A 24416-nucleotide genomic window follows, 5' to 3' on the forward strand; every position below is an offset into this window, starting at 1 on the left:
AGCCTGGGTAAGAAGCCAGCAGGCAGTTATCAAGTATGTCGATCATCGAACGAAGGCATCCTATCGTCTAGGATACATCCGACCCCCAACTTCAACACAACGATAACGACGCAGCCGAACAGAACAGCACCTCCCGCCCTCAACATCCCAAACGCAAGTCTTCATATTTTGACCAGCCAACCCGCTTCTACAACCGCCCCTCTGACACACACGTCCAAGAAGCAACCATGCATATGGGCACGAAGCCTCAGAAGAGGGTAGTCTTTGAGACGCATGGTACTCGGGTCTCGACAGTCCCCGTAAGGATTCTGGAGTAAAGGTGTCGCGTGATTGAACTGTCGCTGATAGAGAGCGCTGTGGTTTGATGGATGCGTGGGTTGTGGGTGGTGTCCTGCTTGGATTGTGTTCTTATGATTGCAATGAGGTTGGGTTGGGTGCGATGGTGTTTCGTAGGAGTATATCGAAGTTCGAGGCATGGTCTGAGGATGTATCGCGGTGTAGTGCTGGAGGTGGCCGATGTGAGATCTGAGTTGGAAAAAGTGGGAGGGACAGAGAAAGGTGTGATCAGGGCTTGCCGTCGTCATGCCTTCTCTGTACAGAGCACCAAGCCTTGGACCGAAGTATGGACAACTCGAACACGAGGGAAAGCGCAATTGATGCTTGAAGAATTCAAGGACAAGCTGATGAAAAAAGACTAAACCGAAAACCTGCCTCCACCCAATGCATCCAGGAAGGAAAGAACTCCCTCTACCCCCACACATCATGCCGCATGATCCAAGATGTGCATTCCCGATCCTGACACCTTCGCATGTATGTTCGAACGTAAAAATCAAGCTTCGCAACAAACACCAAGGACATCTCTTACATCAATCATACCTCCCTCCTCACCAGTCACCCTTCCAGACATCAAACTGCCAGATCCCCAAAGCCCTCTTCGTTCTTCCCAACGTCTAAACTTCACCTTGATTTCTCTAGGCAGACCGCCCAAAACAACCTTCGACTTGGGAATGGCAGGTCTGTCCTCGAGACTAGCGGACAAAATAGCATAATCATGTGCGAACAAACATGCTTGAGTGAAAGCATGTTGCCACAAACTCTGTTTCGAGAGCAAGGGTCCGGGTAGAACCAGAATCTCAGAATTGGCATCGAGAACGTAACAGCCCTCAGGTTCCAAATCGTCTTGAGTGAAAGGCGCGATTTCCGAGATCGATGCCTCGAACTCGGCATTGGCTAATTTGCCAGCGCCACCGCTGTTGGGTCGATCTGTATTTGGAGATTTGGGCGCGCTCCAGGAGGGGCGGCGGGTGAAGTAGCCAGTGAACAAGGAGGTCACCGTTTGCTTGGGCTTCTCTTTCGCTTCAATTCTGAAAAGGCGCACTGAAGAGTGTTCCCAATTACCACATTTTCCTTGCCAGAGTGCCGGAGACTGACAAACAGTTGTCTTGCCAGAATCGTGGATCTCTGCAAGGAACTCGGCCGTCTCTTTGCCCTCGTCAACTTCCGCAAAGCCACCGCCAGGGTTAAGATCCATAGATATTAGACGAGTGCTTCCGATAGCAGTAGCACCGCAACCGCTTCCTTTCCACAACCAAATCTTCGTCTCCTGGAGTGTGATAGGTCGGGCGATGATATACGGATACTCAGAGCACAGGCTGCTTTTGCTGCGGTCAACTTCATCAAAGGCAATGTGGCCCATGTGTGGGCGACCACAAAGCATATAAGGCTCTTTCAAGCTTTCTGCGCGTGAACCACGACGTGTGATGACGATGCCACCAAGCGCTTGGAAGAAGTTCGCTGGTTCGCGAGCTTGGTCGATAATATACAACTGTGTTGACCTAGATGCACAGTTAGCTGAATGCCGACTTGGGAGATATGGAGATTCTCACTTTTGACCAGCTCCGGCCTCTCTAGCGATGCGTTTGGCATGAACCTGGGTCTCCTGAATCGTGGACTCGGCAATGCGATCACCACACCAGAGGTACACTTCGGCCATCCTCGTCATATTGGCAGTGTAGAAGATATGCGTACATATGTACATGGAGTTTTCGTACAAGATGTGCTCCTGTTGTGCTGGTAGAGGGATCAGAGTGCCGTCAGACTTTATTTCGTGGATCGAGTTGCGCAGAGTTTTGATCTTGTCGGACTCTCCAGAGCGGGAACCCAGCACCGTTTGCGTATCTGTGTTCAGCTGCAAGCGGTTGTTTGACTGGGGCACGTCGCCGAAGAAGTTGGCCAGTTCCCATCCAGCTGGAAGATCAAGCATGTTGGGTAAGTGAGGTAGGTCTATCGAGTATCCAGGTACAAGTCAGCTCTATGTCCGTCCCGCGGGCTCTGGTATGGATCGCAAGGTACAAGGTGCTCAAACTGCTTAGAAGCAATCAGAATTTGGACAGCATGATAAAATCAAATATGGACGTGAATCGAAGTTCTTTTTCTTTATGCTCACACGCTGGAAGTACTAGTTCTAAGACTCACCTTTGGCACTCAGTTGACCACTGACAACTCTTGAGCTCTTTGCTGGTTTTGGCGGGGCACTTGCACTTGGTGACTGTACTTGCTCGTGACCACCGTTTTGCTTGGGCTGATCGATGATGTTCTTGGTGATACCAAGTCCCAGCTTTGGCGAGGCATTGTATCTTAGTGGTGAGCTCGAGAGTAGTCCCGCAGATAACATTGCGGCCTCTTCGTCCTTCCTGGTGGGTAATTCGATAGGAGCACGCTTCTGTGGCGTAGTCTGCTGTACAGGTTTGCCCCACATAGAAGCAGCGCCCTTTACCGATGAGAAACTCTGGTTTTCCTTATCCGCCTCAGTCGAGTTCAACGGTGGCAAGGGCTTGTCCTGAGATCTTGAGACGGCCGTAGTCATGCCAGGGAGCGCCTTTCCAGAGGGTGGTCGGCTGAAACCAGAAGGTTGACGAGACGCGGATGGTGGAGAGGTGGGGTTCGACAGAGGCTTTGTTGTCACTGGTGAACTAGCCGAGGATGTGCGGAGAGGCAGTTTGAAAGGGGCGGGTGTCTCCAGCTTCTCTGTGACTGTCAATGACGGAGTGCGTAGTGCTGGCTTTGCAGGTGTGATGGGCTTAGATTTCTCTGCACCAGCAGATGCCGCCACTTCAAGCGATGATCTCGCTGATACAGGAGTCTCTGGCTTGTCTGATCGAACAGGAGGGAACGTCATCGATTTCGTCGGCGTAGGAGTCTTTGGCTTCTCTGCTTCGACAGCTGTTGGTTTGGAGAGATTGATCGATGCAGCCCTTACAGCTGCAGACTTGGGTCGAGGTTGCACAGGAGTCTTAGTCACCGGCGAGCTTGGTGATGGCAAGTCGATTGACTTGGCCGAGTGGACCGACGAAACACGCTTCTCGGGTCCAGACGCGATGGAAGAGATTCGCTTTTCAGATACAGTTGCAATCGAAGATATGCGCTTTTCAGTTTCAGGTGTTGCCGCCGTGGCCATGTTCTCCGGTGCACTCGACTTCGGCTTACGTCTCTTTGGCCCCTTAGCACGACTCTTGGTCATATGTGTGAGCTGAGTTCCCTCGCTCGGCTCATTCTGGGCAGAAGAAACGCGAGTGATTGTGGGAGGAGAAAAGGGACTTCCTGGTGGCGGTGTGTTTGATGCACTCGGTGGGCCACGTGCTAATAGCCCAGCAAGAGCTGGGTTGAACCTGTCGGCAATCTTGTTCGACATAGGTCTTGTTTGCACCTGGGGCTTAGATGACTCCTGCAGTACTGGTTTAGGAAGCTCCTTGTTTGCTGACTTGATGAGCTCACTTTTCTCTGGCTCGGGAAGCTCTTTTGTTTCCGGTTCAGATGTGTCCTCGATCTTGGTCGGAATCGGGGCTTGATCCACGGGCTTCTCATCAATCACAAAGGTCGATGGCTTTGCTTCGACAGAAGCACGCTTTGGTTCTTCTTTCTCAGTGACGCTACTTCTCTTCTCAGGAACGGGAGCCTTGGGCTTGCCTCTAAGGTTCTTATGGAAAGATAGAGCCTCGGGTGTAATGTCGCGGTGTGATTTAGCGGGAGCTGGAACGTTGAGTGAGCTGTTGGATCGGCCAAGCTGCTTCCTGATGGAAATCGCTTCTGGCACAGACGAAGGTGCAGGGGAGATTTTCGGTTCTGGTGCAAGTTTCTCGGCAGCGGCCTTGTTCATCTCTTCTTTCTTCTTCAACAAACTTTCCTTCAATTCGTCGCGTCGCTCCGACTTTTGAGGACCAGCGCTGAGAGACAGGCCTGCCTTGCCGCGAAGGATGTTGTTTTTCAATTCGTCAGGTGCCACGTATTTGTCAGTCTGGGCTTTCTTGAGCTTGCCAAACAGAGCCTTGAACTCGGGCTCTTGCTCCGACTGCGCGCCAATGGTGCCACTTCGCGACTTCAACCCTGAACGGAAGTCGGTCTTTGGTGTAGTCTCTTGCTTAAGCTCTGGCGACTTGAACTCCCCAGACCTCAGCTCTGGGGTTTTAAGAGCAGGGAATTTTGGCGACGCTGAAGCGGTCGAGTTGATGGAGTTCGAAGCTTGATGCTTAGGTGGCAGTGTAGGTACTGCTGAAAGTGCACTAGGCTTCAGAGTGGCTGGTCTGATCGGCTCTTTCTCTGTTAACCTAGATGATAGTGCACTGGGCTTTGAGGATATCGGCTTGCAGGGCTCTTGCTTGCTCGATATAGCCTCCTTGGGTTTATTCAGACTGCTGCTTTCCAATGACTTCTCATCACTGATAGGGGGTTTCTTAGTCTCTTCTTTCTTGGGTGCCTCCTTGACCGGCTCTTGCTTTTCCATCACCGTCTTTTCGGCGACTTTAGGTGTTAGATCGAGCGAGGGAGTGGTGGGCTCTGGCAGAGCAGATTTGCCGATGAGTGAGATAGGCTTGGCCTTGGTCGGAGGTGTGACGTTCCTAGATGCGCTGGGAGAGTGTGTTGGAGTGTTTCTCATAGACGACCTCTTCAATAAGCCCTGACCGAAAGTCGGCGTGTCTTGGGCCTTTGCTGCATCGAGGTTCTCCTGCGACGGTGACATCTCAGCAGTACCACGCTGCTGCTTTGCTTTGGCAAGGTCGGCCATCCAACTAGGCTGGTTCGATTGTGGTGATGCAAGCGGCTTGGGAGAATCTGGGCGAGTAAGAGCGCTCTCAAGCCAGCTAGCTTTGGTGGGACTGCGACTCCATCTCTTGTTGGGGCTAAGCGGAGGAGACATAAGACCTTCAGGGATGGGCTCCTGGCCTGAGAAGGAAGCCACCGATCTCGAGCGTGAATGCCTGGTTGTGATGGACCTCTCAGGCTTCTCCTCCTTGGCTTCTGACTCAGGGGCGATATTTAGGTTGCTGATAGTGCTATGGCTCGAAGAAGGACGAGAAGGGGCGTCGTCGGCATTGGCGGCGCTGCGGAAACTAGCGGACGAATCGTTCCGGGCCAGTGTTGAGGGACCGGCTGTGACACTCCATCTCTTGTTGACACTGTCATTGCGCTTGAGCATGGCGCTCTGCACGAAGCCACCCATGCCCTTGGTCGGCGAGCTGGGTCTATCTAGACGGCTTTGGGCGCTGGACATGGTACGGTTGAGACCATCGGCGCTGTCTGGCCTGTCTGGCGCAGCAAAGCGCTGTGAGTCGCGAGAGGGCAGGGGAGTGCCCTTCTCAGGGATTGACATCATGCTCATGGGCCTGACGGACGAGGCCCTGGTGGGCGAGCCCATGTCAACAGACATGGGCCGACTGCGGGGTGGGCGCGAAAGAGTGCTGGCGCGCGAGGGTACGGCGCTGCTGGGCGATGCCTTGTGCGGACTCGTCGACGGTGACATTATTGGTGACGGCATGCCTCGCTCGCTCTCTGCGTCTGTCTGTCAGTCGAGGTTCGGGTTGTTGTGGTGGTTGAGGAGGCTCGTGTGACATACCCAACTTGCGAGCGAGCCGTGAACTTGCGATCTGCGCTTCTAACTGCTCCTGGCGCTCATTGTCTTCCCTTTGTCTCTTCTCCTTGAGTTCGCGCACGCTCTCAAGGAAGGCATTGGTGTCGAGATCCGGCGTGTCGTCCATGGCGTATGGTGCGTCGTGTTTGTAGGGGTCTAGGTAATGATGGTATCTAATCCATACGGTGCAATCGATCAATGAATCAACTAGCGATTGGGGAGCGTCTGGCGGCTTTGGCACGAAGGAAGAGGGTTCAACAGTCAACCAACGACCAAACAGTGGCCTCGTCTTGTTGACATTTATTTGTGTACCCGTCTGTTCCCCCAAACCCACCAAAACGTCCCGGCCGCACTCGCAACCGCGCCATGCCACCTTTGACCGCCTCAGCCAATCGCTGCCAATCCAGCCCTGAAACACCTCCGTCAACTTCCCTGCAGGCCATCTTGGTAACAGGTCATATATTATTTTGATTGTTCACCCTATCTCTTGCTTTCCATTAGGGGTCTGTTCATGCCCGATCTGTCCCCGATCATCTTCGCTCTCCCCTATAGAAGATTCGAAACACTCTGGCCCTACGCCTCAGTACAAAAAGAGCCGATCCTTGGCATCTTGCACTACCCATTTGAGGCCTTCCTGAAGGTTCAATCCAGTCAATGCACTGCACTCCATAATGTTCCACCTGTGCGTGTGAATCGTGTCGAGTCGCAAGGCCTACGTGGATTGACCGAGTCAGTATCGTGCTTGATAAACATTGGGACCCCGCTGCGGCTGGCGAGGGAACCACAAACCTTGCGTATCTCCTCCGAGCTCATGCATCCTGCAACATCGCTCTTGTTCTTGAAAACAAGCAGACTGGCTCCCATCAATCGCTGCCGTTCTGGTCAGTCTCCACTTGGTCTGATCGTGCTGAAGCCTGTACCTCTTGCAGAAGAAGCCCCTCCAGTTCTTGTCTGCAATCGTCAATTCGTTCTCGGTCTGTGCCGTCCACGACCCATATGAGCGTGTCTGTCTTCTCAAAATAGTTTTTCCAGTATGTCCGAAGCGTCTTCTGTCCGCCGACGTCCCCTGTCTCCCGTGTAAGTTTCGCTATCGGCATCCCGCACCTCGCGTCCAATTCTGGGCTCCCTTACAGATGTTCAGCTTGTATCTGTTTACCTCAGCTGTCAGCTCCACGTCTTTGCTTCAGGATGGCCAGGCAACCTCACCCATCGTAGTCGATTGTTTTGATGATGAAGCCGAGAGTGGGAGAGACTGTATTGATGTCCTCGCCCATGATATTCTTGACTATCGAGGTTTTACCGCTGTTGTCGAGTCCGCTATGTGACAGTCAATCATCTGCAGTCACGTCATGCTTGTCCCACGCACAGCATCAGAATTCGCATCTCCTTGTCCTTGAGACGCGCTTTCCGGAGTATTGACAGCATGACGACAGCGAAATCAGCTCCAGATGGTGCTGAGATTTAGAAAAGGAAGAAGAGTAAAATACTGACTTGGAAGATCAAGAGCGAGTCACGTGGCTGCCAATTTCGTGTCAAGTTGCAATCACGACCATCACGCCTGGAAGTGAGGCCAGGGAAATGTTGTGTTCTGTCTTTACTTTCCGCAATGTCTTCTGCCAAGGTACTCATCGGTCCATCGGTCGTGGATAGGAACAAGGATTGGTAGAAGTGGTTGTTGATTGGAAAAAGTCAAAGATTCTCATGAAGCAGGACCGAGAAACATGTTATGTTCGAAGGGACACACAAGTGTTCGTAAATGTTTGATAGGAGCAATCGGTGAGGGGGGATTCGACCACTCCGTCACTTCTTGAATGTCGTCGTTCACTTCACCGAATGCAGGCAGCCGCGACCGACGCACACAGCTTCAACTTCTTAACTTGGTACAACCTCGACCGTTCATCTTCGACATTCTTTCAAACACACAGACATGGCTCCGAAGAAGAAGTCAGCATGGATCAGCGACAAGGAACTCAAGAAAATGACCGAAGGCGTCGCCCTGCCTCCTCCCCCAGATGGACCACGATTCGATTACGGCGACAAACTCGATCCACACCTTTTCTATTCTTGGGAAGGCGAACACGCTGCACCACCTATTTGGGACGATCGTCCTGTCTACAAGAACCTCGATCTCCAAGGGACCATACGACAATGGGCGAGCAAAATCACCGTAGAATCTAGGCCATTTGGTGCAACTTCAACCACGAAAGTGAACACCAATTTCTCCTTCAACGTCGGCAAGTCGCATGCTGCTAGCGGCCATCTCTACTTCCTGCCGCCGAAGTACGATCAAACTCTCATGGCCGAACTGGTCCCTCGCTCTTGGATCCCTCAGATCTTCGAGCCCGGTCAAAATCTACAATCTTTCTGGCAACAACAGCTCAGCGGGGAGCCCAAGCCTCAAGACGACTCTGATTTTGGTAGCTGCAGACCGTTCTGGGATCTCTATTTGACCACCAATTCAGCAGTCCAGATGCCCCCAACCCAACCAGACCACAAGGGTTGCGACACCATTAAGGATACACCACAAGACACAGAGGCGCGAAAGAATGATCGTGGCAGCCAGGGTTGGGCCAACCAGTACCTACAAAGTCCTCACGCTTTCATGATGACCCGCTTCGGAAGAAAGGCTGGTCCGAAAGATGGAAAGCAATACTCTGACGACACGCCCAAGGAACCGTCTTTCGTCCAGCCCGAACCAATGATTGACAACGCCATCAAGCCTGTACTCAACATGTTCCTCCGTATGGCCACGCTCGGCGACATTCCTCAAATCACCGACATCTACAACTACTATGTCCAAAATAGCGTATGCACTCCGGAGTTGGAGCCCATCAGCATCATCGACATGAAGGGTCGATGGCAAAGCGCACGAGACGGTCACTTGCCGTTCCTTGTCGCCTGCTCACCTAGAGGCTATGGTGGTAAGAGACGCCATGCAGACCGACCTGCTGTTGATACAGTTCTCGGATTTGCTTACGCTGATGAATTTGGCGGCGCAAGAACAGCTTTGCGTTTCGCTGTTGAAGTGAGCGTTTTCGTGAGTGCCAACCGCAAGTGCAAGCGCAAGGGAGTTAGCAAGTGTCTCATGGACAAGCTCCTTGGACTGTTGGACCAATACTACATTGAGCGTGGTGGCTATGACATAGATGAAAAGCTTGGGATTGGTACACAACGTCTCGTGTCACGCATCTTCGTCAACCTCATGCATTCGGAGAACGAGAAGAGCAGGGAGTGGGTGATGCCATACCTTGAGTCATGGGGGTTCAAGCAGCAGTCAACAGCCAAGAAGGTAGGCTACAAGCTGAGTTCGGTGTAAGTGCAGCTCAACTTGTGTCCGCAAGCCTTGCTGACAGAGTTACAGCTTCGATATCACGACCTTTCACAAAGAGACGGGAATGGTTATTGTGCCTAACAACCCACCAATTCTTCCCCCGCCAGAGGGTTGAAAGTGTTCGAAGACTCGCAGAAACATCACCTTGCTTGGAGCCACAACGAAGGAAGCACATGACCAGGCATGAGATGAGATAGAGATTAGTGAGTTGCAATGCTTCTTCGGGGAGTCCAGAGGCTTGGTTGCAGAACAGGACAAGGATCAACAGAGGAATGGTGAATGGTATTTAATTAATTGAAAGAAATAACATGAAGTGTGGAGCGGAGAGAAGCCTTGGCTCCTCCGAGACGCTCGCTTTATCCGATTGAACCATTCTACTTTTCTTTTTCTTTGTTCTTTCCACTACATATATCACGATTCACACAAACATGTCGCTCGCATTAGGAAAGCGCAAGCGCGCAGTAACATCTAAAACAACACTTCCGTCCAAGAAAGCCACCCTCGCGAAATCAGCCCCAACACCACCTGCGGCGCCAGAACCAGAATCCGATGCAGAAGACAGAGAAGCGCTGAACGAGGCATTTCGTCGCGCATTCGAGAAGCGATTCAAAGCGATCGAAGAGGACAAGCCCGAAGAAGTCGAAGATGAAGAGGAGGAACTAGACGAGGACGAGGATGAGGACTGGGATGGCCTATCAGAAGAGGACGAGGACGACGAAGACGAGGTCGAAGTGGTCGAGCACAACATGTCCAATTTCTCGCGCGAACGAGCAGACAAAGCTGCATTGAAAGCATTCATGGTAATTTGCTATCTCCTGTCCCACCCAGGTCTCGCTCACCAGAACTCGTTTGCTAAGACACGCGCCAACACAGTCCTCCAAACCACCCACCTCCACAGACTCACCAAGCACAACAACCAAACAACCCTCGAAAAAGAAAGACGAAGACACCGAAGGCGGCACCACAGAACAAGAAAACCTCAAAGACGATCTCGCCCTGCAACGCCTGCTCAAAGAATCTCATCTGCTAGACGCAACATCCCTCTCTACTGATCCCTCTGGCAAAAACCGACACAAAGCCACCGATCTGCGACTCCTCGAACTCGGCTCCAAGACTTCGATTTTTGCACAGAAGAATATGCCTAAACATCAACGGGTGGGTATTCAGAAGAAGAAGGAGAGTAAAGAGTTTGAGAGGAGGAGGGAGGCCAAGGAGAATGGTATTGTGCTTGAAAGGGTCAGAAGAGAGGGGACTGATGGTAAGGGAGGTGGCTTTGGGGGTGGTGATAGGAGGGAGAGAGGTATTGGAAACCCGAGTGTGGGCAAATTCAGTGGTGGCACGTTGAGGTTGAGCAAGAGAGATGTGGATGGTATCACTGGGCCGAAGAGCAGTGGAAGAGGAGGAAGAGGAGGTAAGGCAGGTCGCGGTAGAGGCGGTGGTAGAGGTGGCAGGGGAGGCAAGAGGTAGACAGTCGTCGTCTTCCTAGTACGCAACGCCGTCTATATCGCCGTTGCTGCCAAAAGCAATACTGCTGCTTCCTCAAATATCCATACCGGAGAGCTCTGGTTCCCGAGCTTGCAACACAGACGTACCCACCAGCAGCGCAGCCACCGCATTCACGATGGATCTACCGGTAGCTGAGATTCGGCATATCGATAGAGGGCTCGATCCTGGATATTAGGGAAGAGGAAGGAACCTGCATCGAAGAACTCGAAATTCACAAATGCATCTCATTTTCCTCCAAGCAGCGAGACGCAAATCAGCATCCAATACCGCCACAGGTATCAAAACTGGATTAGAACATCTAAGCCGTGGTCTTGATAACTACCTTTTATGTTATACAGAAGCTTCAAGACGCGATTCTAAGATCGGAAATACTCTTGAAATGATCTCTCCTGCCTAAAGAGGTTCTATTTGCCCGGGCGGAAAGAGTGCATTCTTGCGTTGCTCGGTTTAGGTTGTGAGGCTTCTTCTACCGTTGTGGTTCAATGGTTAGTTATTCTCACAAGTGTAACGGTATCAGCTTGAGCCTCAATGGAAAAGCACAACGTCGTCTGCGTATTGAAACGTACTTGTACGATGCTCCTCGGGAGAAAGATGTCATGTCCGCTCATCTTTGGTTTCGTTCTTTGTGATCCAGCCTCCTGGTTCCTGTAGAGATGGTCGTTGCGAAGTGTTTGGCTTATTTTTTGACTTTACCTTGCAAGTATTGGCTCGGTGTGTGGCTCGAATTCATAAGGCGTTTGGGATTGGGGATTCTGTCTCGGGATTATTGGTTTGTATATCGAAAGCACGTTCAATCAGATCCGACGAGCGTGTTTTCATATAACGTAAGTGTGGAAAGTTTGTCAACACTACTGTGCGGAGGCACATGGGATTTGCTGACTGATTGCGGAATGGAATAGGAGAAAGTCAAATGCTCTAAATCGATCATAGACGTCCGCGGCATCAGTATACTTCAGTAATCTTGAAGTCCAATGCAGTAGTTGGTGTCATCGTCGGCAGGGACGACGAGACCTTGGCCGTTGCGATGATGTCTCTGGTCATGGGGACAGCGGCTGGCTTCTATGTTGTGCGCCATTGGAAGCTTTAAGGATGTGGCGCACCTGAGTGCGCATGGCTACCTGAAAACGTTGTTGACATTTATAGCACGTTCAGTGATCCGCAGATGCTCTGATTCGTGCGAATACGACATTGTTTTCTCTGCTCGGGCTGAACGTATTGTGAGCATTCTCATTTGGATACTGATGCATCAGCCAATGCTCGTCTCAGTGAGACTGCTTGAGTTGAGCAGCATGAATGACATCCAACGCCTGTGCCAGGTCCGGAAATTTGTATCGAGAGTCAGAGAAAAGCGGCCCGTCTAAGAGGTTCAGGTTCGATGCAACGTGAGAGGTTACGTCCGAGTAAGTGAGTGACCCCTTGCAGAGACACGAAAGTGCGGCCGCGGTGCGAACATCTCGCACCGTCCGGCTGGAGAGCGCGATGATGTGGAGCGTAGTCCCTCGAGTGGTTCGATGCGTCAATCTCTGCGAGCAAGAGTGCCCTTTCATGATCAACAAAATAGCCGACTGCCCTAAAATCTTCATAAGTTCACAAATGCACCATCTCCTTGTTGACTGAGATCAAAACTTGGCATCGCAACGGCGGTCCGGAAGCAGATGCGCGCGCAGTTCATGGAGAACGGGTCCGCCGAACAGAGCTAACCCAACTCGTCAAATGCAAGTTTGGCAAGTTGAGGATCATGCTGAGCAGCTCACATTCGACTTGCTCGTATTGGCAATGCAGACGACTGGAAGCAATGTTGAGAAGGAAACCAGTCATGAATAGCGTGTCAGAGATGAATGAACAACATATGTCTATCCATCTGAGAGCTGCAACATGATACGGTAGTGTTCAGAAGACGTGGGGAGTGCTAAAGGCGGCGCTGACTAACCTACCCACTCTATTGCGACTCGCAACGTCTCGGCCTGAGCGCGATACAGATCGACGATCTCGTGAAGGCTGTGTTGGAGAATTTGATAGCCCCTTAAACGTGGCTGGAGGGAGCATGTAGAAAATAAGGAGAGAGATAAGGGACGATGGGGGAGTCTCAAGACTGGGCTTCAGATAATTGTTGCGAAATTTGCTGTGAGCCTGCGACTACAGGATCAGCAGGATTGCTCGGACTTGACTGCGGACGCCAAGACCATGTACAATACTGCAGTGCTACATGGCTTCCTTCTGTGACAACAGCTTTGTGATGATGATTGATTATGGAAGCAGACGGCTGGACGTACGTGTAATTAGCGGTCATGTTCGAGTGTTATTCCTTCGGCCGTGTGGAGCAAAGTCAGATGCTGGCCAGAAAGGTCGGTCGCGTGAAATTACACGCAAGCAGATAAAAGATCTACGGTGATCGACATGGTCGCAAGATCTACCGACCTCTTTGAAGACAGGGTGGATGTGCAGAATTGAAAGCGTTGCCGCAGTTGTTCGGCATCACAATTCTCGGGAGAAGGGACATCAAGGAGCAGGAAGGTGCAGAGAACGTGGGAAACCCACATGGTCCAGATGCTGTTCTCACATGCAGATATTCCTCATGTTCGCTTGCGTATACTTGGATCTGCTTTGGGGCTTGAGTGAAGGGAGCGTGTGGGCTTGACGGCGTCTGGTAAAGATGCTGAAACGATCCACCAATGGGCATGACGTCGGGTGTCCGGCACGGCGGATCTTGGTTGTGTGTAGCTCTTGGACTCTTTTGTCGCGCAAAACGGCGAGCCAATGGTGTTGGCGGATAAGCTTTGATGCGCGGTGGAGCCAAGGATATGATGGGGAGAGCTGGAGAACATGGATGTGCATGTCAAGACAGGTCTCTCTTCAGCGAGTCGGGGACCAAAGCATCTGGACAAGCCTGATTCGATGCATCTGTCGACCTTTAGAGCAGACAGATAGGCGATATTGCAGCCAGAAGCCAGGATGACGTTCGGTGAGCGGCCAAGACAAGCCCTGGACGCTAGACGGCCGTCGGTGGTCTAGAATGTCTAGAGTGGAGAAAGGCACACACGCTCGCGACTTGGACGGTTTGCGTACGACTAGGCGGCCGTTCCGGCGTTCCCTGAGAACTCTCGGACTTGATTCTGTCCGCTGTCCAAGCATCGGTGCATCTGTGCTGGACCTATCGTGCTTAGCAAACCGCTGCTCAACAGCTGAATCTGACTCTGATTCCGACTTTGCACCCGACGCCTTCTTCGACACCACCACCGATCCGACCGACCCTCCTTCCATCCCATCGCCCATATCGCCCACCACCGACACCCGCTACCACACTACACCAGACAGCACACACGCTCCACTGCTACACCTTCGTTACGAACGCACAACCTCTTCCTGAGCTGGACCGCCACGCGGACCCCCGCCATGGAGCCCGACTTCATAACGCGAAAGTCCATCTGTTTGGGCCAGCCGCTGCCCCCAAATGTCGTTGTCCACGACAGTGATCCAAACTTCGGTCCCGGCATGGAGCGCCTGTATCCCTCGAGCGTCGAGAGTAACATTTTGGAAGAGCTGGTTATACTCAAGGCCAAGCTACGGTTGTGCAACAACGACGACTTCTGGTCCTTTGTTTCTGAGCGCATGGCCGAAATCCTAGGAGCACAGCTCTCTTTCATCGCCAAACGTATTCTGGTCGACGAACAAGACTCGGCCATCGAGATGCCTCCTATCGGAGAGCCTGGCTCTTGTCTGATGGCAAGTGCTTGGTACTACAATGACGGCAAGGGTCTGCAGGGCGTCGACAAAGGCTTCAAATACCACGCCTACGGCTGTCCATGTTCCTACATGCGTCATGACAAGGTCTTTGTCGTTCCCGAAAAAGTCAGCGAAATGTTCGCCAACAACCCGAACAAGTTGCCTGTCTCTGCCGAAGCTTACATTGGCGTCCCTCTCTTTGCTGACGGCAAGTGTTTTGCCCACTTTGGCGTCATCTGGTCTGTCGAGGGCGCCGCAAAAAGGAAAGTTTCGTGGGCTTTTATCGAAATGTTTATGCATGCTCTGGAGGACCAAATTTTGGAACGCTTGCTTGAAGGCACCGAGTTCAAAGACAAAGCAGAAGCCAACAGAGATTTGCCGCGTGTCATTCCGCATGAAATCATCACCGCTGCCCAATCTTTACAGCCATACGCAAAGAGCCTGTCCCATGAACTAAGGACACCAATGCAAGGTGTGGTTGGTATGCTTGATGTCATGTACGCCACTGTCCAAGAAGCCGCTGAAGGCCAGACAAATGCAGATGTTCGTAGAGTCTTCGAAACACTAAAGGAGAACATTGAGACAGTCCAAGGTAAGTTTGGGATCCTTTCTTCAACCATGGTCTATGTGCTCATCGTTCGCCAGATTCCTCGCGCCGTGCTGTTGAGGCTGCTGACAACGTCGTACATGCCTACGACATGAACCTAGGCATCCCCACGGGACCTCCCATAGACGAAGAACACATGGACGGTTTCCCTGACATGAACCACGCTTCCCATCCCGAGATTCTTGTTGCCGGAAGTGATTTGCCCATCTCGAGACCTAACAAGCGCCGTCGGGAGGAGCCCAGGAGTGAACCGGAAGGAAGCCCGACGAAAGTTCAGGCAACTCTTTCTGCTCGTGCAGCAAAAGCCTCTCCTACCGAAGGCATCAATTCAGGCCTTCAAGAAGCTGAAGATCTCCCAGCAAGCGCTGCCCAACAAACGATGCCTATGAGCCCTCGGCCTATGATTGCTGCTCTACAGGGTGATCGCGCCATCGCTCCTGGTGTCAGACACACAAATCTCCGCAGGGTTCTGCAATATGTTGTGAACGAGGGCTTGAAGGTTGGAGGGAGACCTGATTCTGCTATCGCTCAAGAAACATATCTCGGCGAGATCATCGAAGTGTGTACGAGATCAGCAAAGGGTGAGCCTAGGACGAAACTCATTGAGTGGTCTGTGGACTCTGCCGTGCCCGAAACAATACTCGCCGATGAGAAAGACCTTGCCAAGCTCATCTCATGCGTTTTCCTGAACGCTACCAAATTCACACAGCAAGGAAACATCACCCTCACAGCAAAGCTAAGCCCGAAACTCAGATACATCGTCATCAAGTGTACTGACACTGGCCCTGGCATTCCTGCAGCTTTCCTTCCACGTCTTTTTCAGCCATTCTCACAAGAAGATCCTTCTCTCACTCGTCAAAGTGAAGGACTTGGTCTCGGTCTTTTGGTGGCCAAAGGTCTAGCGCGAAAGCTTGGAGGAGATCTTTTCTGCATACGCGCAGACACTACTGGACCCAAGCGAGGCACGGAGTTTGAGATGAGAATTCCTCTCAGAGCTGGTGACACTACCACTCGACCTCCATCGCCATTCGGCACACCATCACACAACAGAGTGCGCCATTCAAACTCAGTAGATTCTGACGGTCGCCCCTCTCCCATGCCTAACTTCAGTACATCGCATACTCGCACTCGAAGCGACAACTCCAACAAGGACCTACCCTCTCCGGACGAGAAGCCTGCTACTGGTGAATCATCTGCAGCACCTGCTGTCAGGAGTCCTCCAGTACTCAAACACACCCACTCCTTCTCCGTGCCGTCGTTCCCGCAGAAGCAATCAAGCACTGCTGGACGCAAGTCATCGGCCAGCCTCAACAGTATCGACCGCAACTTGGCTGTCAAATATCCCTTGAATTTCCTCGTAGCAGAGGATAATAAAATCAACCGCAAGCTTCTTGTTAGCATGCTCAACAAGTTTGGCTACAAGACGGTGATCGAAGCATATGACGGTGCCGAGGCCGTGCGACTGATGTCAAAGAACCCAACAGTTGACGTTGTGCTCATGGACCTCTGGATGCCCTTCATGGACGGTTACGAAGCCACCGAAAAAATCCTCGCCATGAGCCATGGCAAGAACGGCGTTTGTGGCGGTACACCGACCGTTCTGGCCGTGACGGCGGACGTGACCGACGGAGCCCTTGAGCGGGCTGCCAAGGTCGGTATGAAGGGGTTCATGACAAAGCCATTCAAGCTCATGGACCTCCAACGTCTGATTCTAGAATACTGCGCTCGCAGCGGAAGTGAAGTTGAAGGTGGAGAGTGATTTCCCTCTTTTGCCTCTACAATACCTTTTATTTGTTTTCTTTTTCTATTGTTTCCCTTTGGTTACAATCCTCTTCTTATGCGTCAATATTCTTATTGGGTTACTTTTTTGAAGTAGCGAGGCGTTATGGAGTCTTGAGCGGAAAAGCTCATGACAATTGTGGGATCATGGAATGGAGTATTACCCGGTGCTTATTGGGTTCATGACAATGTCTTGGAAGAGATGAGTGTTTCAAGGATCACGGAAAATACCTACGACGTTCGGTTTCATCTTTCCCTTCTAGCCATTTACTTAGATGGATGAAGATGTTGGTACATCTTTTTTTTCTTAGCTAGAGTAAACATCTAATTTAGACCTTTCCAGATCTACCTATCTCGAGCAGTACATGTTTGCCATGAAAGTATCCTCATGCAACAGTTGTCTGAGGGCTACAGTAGAGACTAGACACGACGTTGCGATTGGAGGTCAATCTAGAAATCTTCCGACTGGTCGAGACAAAGAGACCAATGACGTGCCACTGAACTTCAAAGGCCTCGAACTTCTCTCCGCCTTCCCACCACGCTTCTCAACAACGTCTTTTTATTTACTCCCTTGCCAACACTCTGGACTTTTCTCGCATCTCGCTGGTATCGTTTTCTATCCGACATATATCCTGCATATCGCCTATCTCGGGGAAACGGACAGCAGCTACCACATGTTCATCAGCAGCAGCGTCACACCCTCATCATTCATGCAACAAACAAAGGTCTAGGGCCAGGCTCGGTCTGGAACGCGTGCCACATGCAAGCCATTTTTATCTCGGCCCTGGCCATGTGTCACACAACGGAGATGCGCCCGTTTGACAGCCTCATAAGCCGGCGGCAGATTGTTTGGGTGGTGTTGTGCAGGTACGTTTCATGTCAACTGCGTGCTTCTGGGCCGGGAGGGCTCAGGGCACCATGACCAATCAAGGGTCTGGTTCTGGGTTCGCATTGCAAGGTCGGTGCATGGCATGACATCTCATCGCCGATTGTTGTGAGATTGAGATGCCTTCAGATGGCTCTTTTTCGGAAGAAAGCAGAGGATGGTCTTGTTGATGGTGTTCTAGAACGGTTCATTCGATATCGCTTCGGATGTTGGTGTTCCTCGGTTCGTGGTGAAAATATTGACTCGCGCGATATCGTGGCTCTGTTGAATCGAGGCCCATGACTTTGGTGATATCGTCTGCTTACGAGGTTGCTTGGTTATACTCGTAAGCAGGCCTTATGGCTTGAGGTCGCGACTCGTGAGTATTGTTACCGCTTTTTGGGTGGCTGACTGTCTTGCTCTCACTGTGCTAAGCTACGAGGTTCCTTCCCTCGTATCTCGCATGGATCTGAGTTGATCACAACCGCGCTTATCAGTTCCCGCCCATCTCAACTCGAATGAATCTTACCCGGATTTATCTGTCGGCTTGTTCAATCGCTCCTTCTTGCTTCGAAAGATGGCGTCGATCCTTCATTGTCTAGATCTTGCTCGATCTCTATGATCACCTAGTCCAGATAAGTAGATGCAGGCTAGAGTATCACAAGGTATTAGTAAGTCTCAAAGTGAGTCCCATGCACAATTTGGTCAAGTCAATGGACAGAAGAGATAGCTTACAAGCAGAATGAAAAGATGTATTGATGAAGAGCTCAAGCAACTTACTATGTATCTAAGGATAAGAAACAGATAACCTACCAGGACTCCAGCATTACCAATGCCAATACCTACCTCCCACCTCCTTACAAGTAGTTACCTCTCTGTGTCGAGTTTTCAAGCGCAGTTGGAGCAGCACCAGCCAACGAGAGCAGACCAGTAGCAAGTTCTACCGCACCAGCGGCACTTAGGAGGTGGAGGCTTAGGGTAACCGCGATTGCCCATATTTTGTGCTGTGTGAACGGTTTAGATGTAAGAGTACGTGGGGTCTGTAAGCTGTTTTGTGTGAGTGAGTTGCTTGATGGATTCAAGATAGTCAAGTTGATCATCCTGGTTATGTATGTTTCTGACACGTGGGTGTATTGTTGAACCCTCTGTCTCTCCTTGTTGTCAAAGACAAAGGATCAAGTGGAGATAACAATGATGGCTTGATTCTGTAAGAACGAGAGCTTCTCGGACAAAGAACAGGTGGTAAGAACAAGGAGCAATGAGGGTGCTACACATGACACATTGCACGACTTGACGGCTAGGTCAATGAAGAAGAACTTTGGCCAAGTATCTTGTCCTACTCTCTTGCCTTCCCTTGTCAGATACCTCTGTCCTGAGCACTAATCGAAACATATTCCATCTCACAGATTTCTCCTTCGCTTTTTTCCTCATATATACTCGTCTCGGTTTTTGCGTTTCACTGCGACAATCGGCTGAGTGGTGTTACGACTTAAACACTCACGTTTGACTCTGCATTCGAAAATGCATTGCCAGACGAGCCGTTAGTCTGGGGGCTAACACCAAGGAAATGTTGAATGCGAGTGTTCCCAAGAAGCAGTCTTTGTGTCTCCGGTTTCTTGCTGGAAGAAATGACATTTGCTTGTATGTTGGGCAGACCCAGGTTGAGGAATTCCACATGTAGTAGAGATTGTGCTACCGGACTGAGGATATACTCGTGTCAAGACAAGCCTATATCGCAAGGCGCAATGACCCCAAGTATTGCAGGGTTGGTCTCACGAACAAATAGGCATGAAAAGGAGTGGTATAGATGATGATTAAAAAAGATGATTGATTCTCTCAAGTATTAGAGCAAAACTGACAAACTGAAAAGATAAGCACACACGAGACCAGCTCATATCGATGACATATTGAAGACAACACGAACTATCCATATAAGGGTCAGAGCGCGATTGTGCTGGCGGTAATGTTGAACTCCTACAAACGCATCACTGCAAGTCTAGCTTCCAGACTCCTGCGATGTTCCTCAAGGATACAATCTTGCAACGCCTGAAATCTCAAATCCCATTGTTCAGCGCTTGGGATCGTGTAGTTTTGTATATACCTTTCTTCGAGTTCCCTGATGATGGATTGTTGTTGTTGCAAGAGCAGAGCCATCTCTGGAGGGCTAGGATAGTGCGGTCCCTGGAAATTGATCTCTCTTTCGACGGACTGAAGACGTTCATGCAGAGTATTCACCCGAGAGACTGATTCCTCTCGCTCGGACAGAATTGAATCGATTGTGTTTTCGGCAACGGTTAGCAAGTTTGCTATTGAGCTATCGAGGTTTGTAACACTGCTTCGGAAGTTGTGGATCTCTTGACGGCGTCTGATAGCGACAGGTCGGAATTCCTCAAGGCGGCTTGCTGTGATTGCATGAACCCTAGACGTGATGTTAGCCCTCTCTGCTCGCACTAGTCCCAAGGCATAATGGGGAGCACTAGGTGAATCGTTCATGGAGTCAGTATAACTAGGCAGCTCGTTAATAGGTCCCGCACGATTTTCAATGGTTTGAATCGTCTCGTAGGCGGTTGGTGCTGGAAGTCGTGCTTGGGAAAGATGGACCTGAGCTTTAGGGAGAGGAAAACCAGAATGATGTGGAGGCTCCGGGTATAGATCATCGGGATTGTGGCCGTCGTCTGCTTCTGTCAGACAAGCCTGGCAATCGAAGTGCTTGAGCTCCGTTGTGATCGTTGGCTCGGCACAGAGTGGATAAGACTGACCTTCAGGGAGCTCGAGATGGCAGCCTTGCCATTGGATTTCGGGGGAAGGAGTACGAGTCCTGCACAAACGACAAACAGAGATGAGCTGTAAACCCCAACACATTGTGAATTGTTTTGCTGAATCGCTGTGAGTGAAATGTGAGACCTGTCTCTACTTACTGTGTGTTGTCGGTTGCTCCGGTGCTCTGTCTTTCTGTAGACACCTAGGAGGATGTATAAATACATATAAGAAACAATGCATTGTCCCTCTTTGTCTAAAGAACATAATGCCGAGCTGAATAATGGCGTCTTTGTAGGCTTGTAGGAGCTATGAGCACCGACAAAGGAATACTCGTACGTTGAAAGAGTCGTTCGAACATATCATTACTGTTACATTAAAAAGACAATATTTCTCCTACCCTAACAATAAAACCAAGTCCCAGTGATATGAACCAATCAGAAGACGCCTTGCACCTGGCTGTGATGTCGTGGAATGTGAATGAATAGGAGGATCAAATACTACGTGGGTAGGTAAACCATGCGACGCTTCATCAGCGACGACTCCAACCAGGCGAATGTATGAACAGCAGTTGAGTTTTTGACGTGAGTGAGTGGGATCATGCTCATCTCCCCATCTCGATCTCACGACGTCGATCTTCGCGAGAAGAATTGCGTCGTGAATCACTCGTAACCCAGCTTGCATTGCGCGCGTGCCAGGATGGGTCACCTAGTGAGCGCACCATGGGGCCATGAGCGCCGGCGGGAGCATAGTAACCATTGATCGGCGTCTCTGTCTCGTCTATCTCGAAGTCTATGCGATTGAAAGGACTCGTGGCTGGAGAGATCTGAGGCTCAGGCTTGTGCAGCAAATCTGACATCCGTCGTCTTTGCATTTCGTGATCATTCAATCCATGGTCATCTGCAGGTAATTCATCTGGAGGAGTTACAGCAACCATAGCCGGCGGCGTGCGTGCAGCTGGGTACATGTTTGCGAAGTGATTGGCGAAGTAGCTCTGCGTATGATATGATCCTGAGGCACTGGCATTGCTAGGTCGTCTCAATAGATTGATGTTATCGGAATTTGTGTTTCGCTTGGGTCGTGACTGTGTGAGCCGGCGGCGAGCGAAGAAGTAGAGAACCGTAAAGATAAATGCTGCCGTGGCTGCTCCGATCGTTGTGACCATGGCTGTTACATTCCATTGAAAACGAGTGCTGATGACGAAGCAATACGGTACGTTCAAGAAGCCGATAAGACAAGCAAATATGCAGGGTATAAAGACATGCTCAGCACAAAAGGCCCAGCTGCGACTGCAGAAGCATGTGAGTGCTGCGAGAGAGAATCCAAGAGCCAGAAGGCTGATGCCGAAACCACTCAAGATCGTTTTGGATATTCGCAATTGCGGTTGTGAGTCAAATATCGAAGGTACCACGAGGAATCTATAGAGTTAGCCGGTCAGCCGACATCCATAGACTGTATCATGTCTACAACCTACCCTCCCAGTATCAAGCACGAAGCACATATAGCTGTGGTCCGCCAGTACCACTGAGCATAGTCAGTACCTGACTAACACGTTCCGACCGTCTCTTTCACCTACTCGAACACTGTCGGACTCGTTGGCACTCAAAGTTGTGTAGCGCATCTTGGTAGAGTGCGAGACCGCACGGGTTGAGGTCCGATATGGCCAGGCGAGTACTACTATCAAGGCTGTCGGTGTGGGGATGTATGCGACACGCGGTCAGAGAGTTGTTCGGATTCCAGCGTCCAGCTGTATCGCAGCACGAAGAAGTAGGAGAGAGAAGAGCGACAGGAAGTTGTTTCGTGAACAGTACGGAAAACAATCAAGATTGCGAGTGGCGAGCGGTCCGGTGTAGTTTTCAGAGAAACGAGCGTGGGCGAAGATGGTTGTAGAGTGGAGGGACGTAGAGGCTTGTAAGAGATAGAGGAAGAGGCAGGTCAATGGCAGTGCTAAGGCTGAGGCAGCGGTTAGGCGCCAGACGCAATGAGCACCAGCCACAAATTTGGGAAATGATGCAAAGGTGCAGGTAACGCGTGTATAGGCGGAAATACAGAGTCTCACAAGAATCCTCCAAGATGAGTACAAACTAAACCCAGACTCGACAGAGGTGGTTGTTTTGAAGAACAAGCGATGGGAGCAGAGCTAGGATGCCAAGCCAGAGATATAGATTGATTGGTAGATTGCGACTCACAGCACACCGAGTGCTTACTTACTGGTCCTACTGCAGTGGTGCAAGCATTGGCAAGAGCATCTAAACAGAACAAGAAAGAGCGACTTGCGCAAGATAAAAGTGAGTTGCTCCTGCCTAGGGAACAAGATGTGTTGGTTGCAAAACGACTCGGAGGAGGGCAGGGGCACAGACCAGGTCGACGCACGTGACGGCCCACATTCGAAAAGCTGCGCGCACAAGGACTGATATTCAGAAGCGACTTCCAGCGATCCAACCCTCTAACCACCCACATCCGACAAAATGGTACGGCCCCCATAGACGACATGTGCTACTACGACAGATACTGACAGACCATGTAAAGGCACCCGCAGCAACCGGAGCCAAGAAGCAAAAGAAGAAGTGGTCCAAGGGCAAGGGTACGCACGCCTCCTCTATCCAATCCACGCGCACAACACCCACATCCCAGAGAATCATCGAAATCACGAATTCCTCATCATCATAACCCATCGCATCACGAAGCGACGCACTTTTCATAACCCCCAAACTTCGAATCCGCATATCCCGAACACCGCGCCACGGAGCCGCAAGAAGGAACAGTTTCGCTGACATGCTGCACTTACAGTCAAGGACAAGGCCCAGCACGCCGTCATCCTCGACAAGGCCACCTCGGACCGTCTCCAGAAGGAGGTTCAGTCCTACCGCCTCGTCACCGTCGCCACCCTTGTCGACAGACTGAAGATCAACGGTTCTCTCGCCCGTCGTTCGCTCGCCGAGCTTGAGGAGCAGGGCCAGATCAAGAAGGTCGTCAGCCACTCCAAGTGCATCGTCTACAGTGCGTTTTGATCGTCCCTCACACTCACCCTTCGACTCCTACTAACTTTACTTATCAGCCCGCGCTGTTGGTGGTACCGACTAAATTCGATCATGACGACTCACGCATTTGTCCGGATGGTTTGAGGTCAATTTTTTGACGACGACAACAAGAAAAAAGAAAAGATATCCCCGTCGGTTTTAACGCTGGTTCTGCTTTTCTATGGGAGTTTTTCACGTGTCGAACTTCGGTTGAGGGTTCAAGGAACCCCCCTCGGGGACGGATTTGCTACTTCATCCAGCAAAAGGGCGCTTTCTTCCATAGGCCGCAAAAGCAAATCCACCGGCTTCTTTCGTCAAAAACTCTCCCCACTCTAATCTTGTGAATGTGTGTCTTTGTCTCGTGTACACTGCGCTCTTCCTTGCCCATCCAACGTACGTTTCCCTTCTTTTGAATCTCCTATCACAATATCCACCCCTCATTCCCTTTGCAATGATGAGACATATTATCAAACAGTTATCCCTGTCTGAAGACTATTGTTGAGAATTATTTTTGATCTGAAAACTGCACTCCTTCCTCTTCTCTAACAAGCATATCGTCAAGTATATTCTTACAAGACGCTGACCGAGTTGCAATACAGATGACCACCTTGATGATCAACAACACACTAGTCAGCCTGTATATATTTAAACCATGAATCATCAAAATTTCACCTCAAATTCGACTGTGTCTTCCTCCACGATAGTCCTAACCATACGAGATTCGATGCTTTCGAAGCTTTATTAGGAGATAGGTGCTACCGTGCAACGCACTGCTGAGTACGTGCAAACGAGGTGTTGAATGTACCCAACATTGCGCCTTCTCCTCCGTTGGACGATATAGCGCAGCTCGCAATAATCCGATCGGGCATCTGATCACTTGACTTGTCTCGACACACGCGATACTTTATGGTGTTTCAGCTCGC

General features: G+C 50.8%; 8 protein-coding genes across 8 annotated transcripts; 4 read left to right on the top strand and 4 right to left on the bottom strand.

Annotated features, from left to right (window-relative positions):
- Nucleotides 1–829: 829 nt before the first annotated feature.
- Nucleotides 830–2038, bottom strand: M436DRAFT_34746 (uncharacterized protein; the record flags this gene model as incomplete). The annotated part of the gene is made up of 2 exons (XM_013576100.1): nt 830–1835; nt 1887–2038. The coding sequence occupies 2 exons, from the start codon at nt 2036–2038 to the stop codon at nt 830–832; spliced, it is 1158 nt and encodes a 385-aa protein (XP_013431554.1).
- A 4447-nt stretch (nt 2039–6485) lies between these two features.
- Nucleotides 6486–7330, bottom strand: M436DRAFT_69085 (ARF/SAR superfamily; the record flags this gene model as incomplete). The annotated part of the gene is made up of 6 exons (XM_013576808.1): nt 6486–6617; nt 6695–6775; nt 6826–6971; nt 7037–7053; nt 7112–7222; nt 7272–7330. The coding sequence occupies 6 exons, from the start codon at nt 7328–7330 to the stop codon at nt 6486–6488; spliced, it is 546 nt and encodes a 181-aa protein (XP_013432262.1).
- A 502-nt stretch (nt 7331–7832) lies between these two features.
- M436DRAFT_36168 (uncharacterized protein) lies at nt 7833–9351 on the top strand (the record flags this gene model as incomplete). The annotated part of the gene is made up of 2 exons (XM_013576344.1): nt 7833–9217; nt 9267–9351. The coding sequence occupies 2 exons, from the start codon at nt 7833–7835 to the stop codon at nt 9349–9351; spliced, it is 1470 nt and encodes a 489-aa protein (XP_013431798.1).
- Nucleotides 9352–9664: 313 nt separating this feature from the next.
- M436DRAFT_59879 (uncharacterized protein) lies at nt 9665–10877 on the top strand (the record flags this gene model as incomplete). Its single annotated transcript, XM_013576657.1, has 3 exons — nt 9665–10036; nt 10110–10647; nt 10723–10877. 3 exons carry the CDS (start codon nt 9665–9667, stop codon nt 10875–10877), a joined length of 1065 nt encoding a protein of 354 aa, XP_013432111.1.
- Nucleotides 10878–14135: 3258 nt separating this feature from the next.
- M436DRAFT_77793 (uncharacterized protein) lies at nt 14136–16831 on the top strand (the record flags this gene model as incomplete). The annotated part of the gene is made up of 2 exons (XM_013576967.1): nt 14136–15057; nt 15111–16831. The coding sequence occupies 2 exons, from the start codon at nt 14136–14138 to the stop codon at nt 16829–16831; spliced, it is 2643 nt and encodes an 880-aa protein (XP_013432421.1).
- Nucleotides 16832–19690: 2859 nt separating this feature from the next.
- M436DRAFT_36952 (uncharacterized protein) lies at nt 19691–20578 on the bottom strand (the record flags this gene model as incomplete). The annotated part of the gene is made up of 1 exon (XM_013576500.1): nt 19691–20578. One exon carries the CDS (start codon nt 20576–20578, stop codon nt 19691–19693), a length of 888 nt encoding a protein of 295 aa, XP_013431954.1.
- Nucleotides 20579–21077: 499 nt separating this feature from the next.
- On the bottom strand, nt 21078–22094 carry M436DRAFT_35447 (uncharacterized protein; the record flags this gene model as incomplete). The annotated part of the gene is made up of 3 exons (XM_013576222.1): nt 21078–21891; nt 21948–21997; nt 22050–22094. 3 exons carry the CDS (start codon nt 22092–22094, stop codon nt 21078–21080), a joined length of 909 nt encoding a protein of 302 aa, XP_013431676.1.
- A 1168-nt stretch (nt 22095–23262) lies between these two features.
- M436DRAFT_35080 (ribosomal protein S25) lies at nt 23263–23484 on the top strand (the record flags this gene model as incomplete). The annotated part of the gene is made up of 1 exon (XM_013576155.1): nt 23263–23484. A coding segment is annotated over one exon (222 nt), but the record flags the coding sequence as incomplete, so codon positions are not given.
- Between the last annotated feature and the right edge of the window lie 932 nt (nt 23485–24416).

Source organism: Aureobasidium namibiae, assembly GCF_000721765.1.
Source record: "Aureobasidium namibiae CBS 147.97 unplaced genomic scaffold scaffold_1, whole genome shotgun sequence".
NCBI classification, from domain to species: Eukaryota; Fungi; Ascomycota; class Dothideomycetes; order Dothideales; family Saccotheciaceae; genus Aureobasidium; species Aureobasidium namibiae.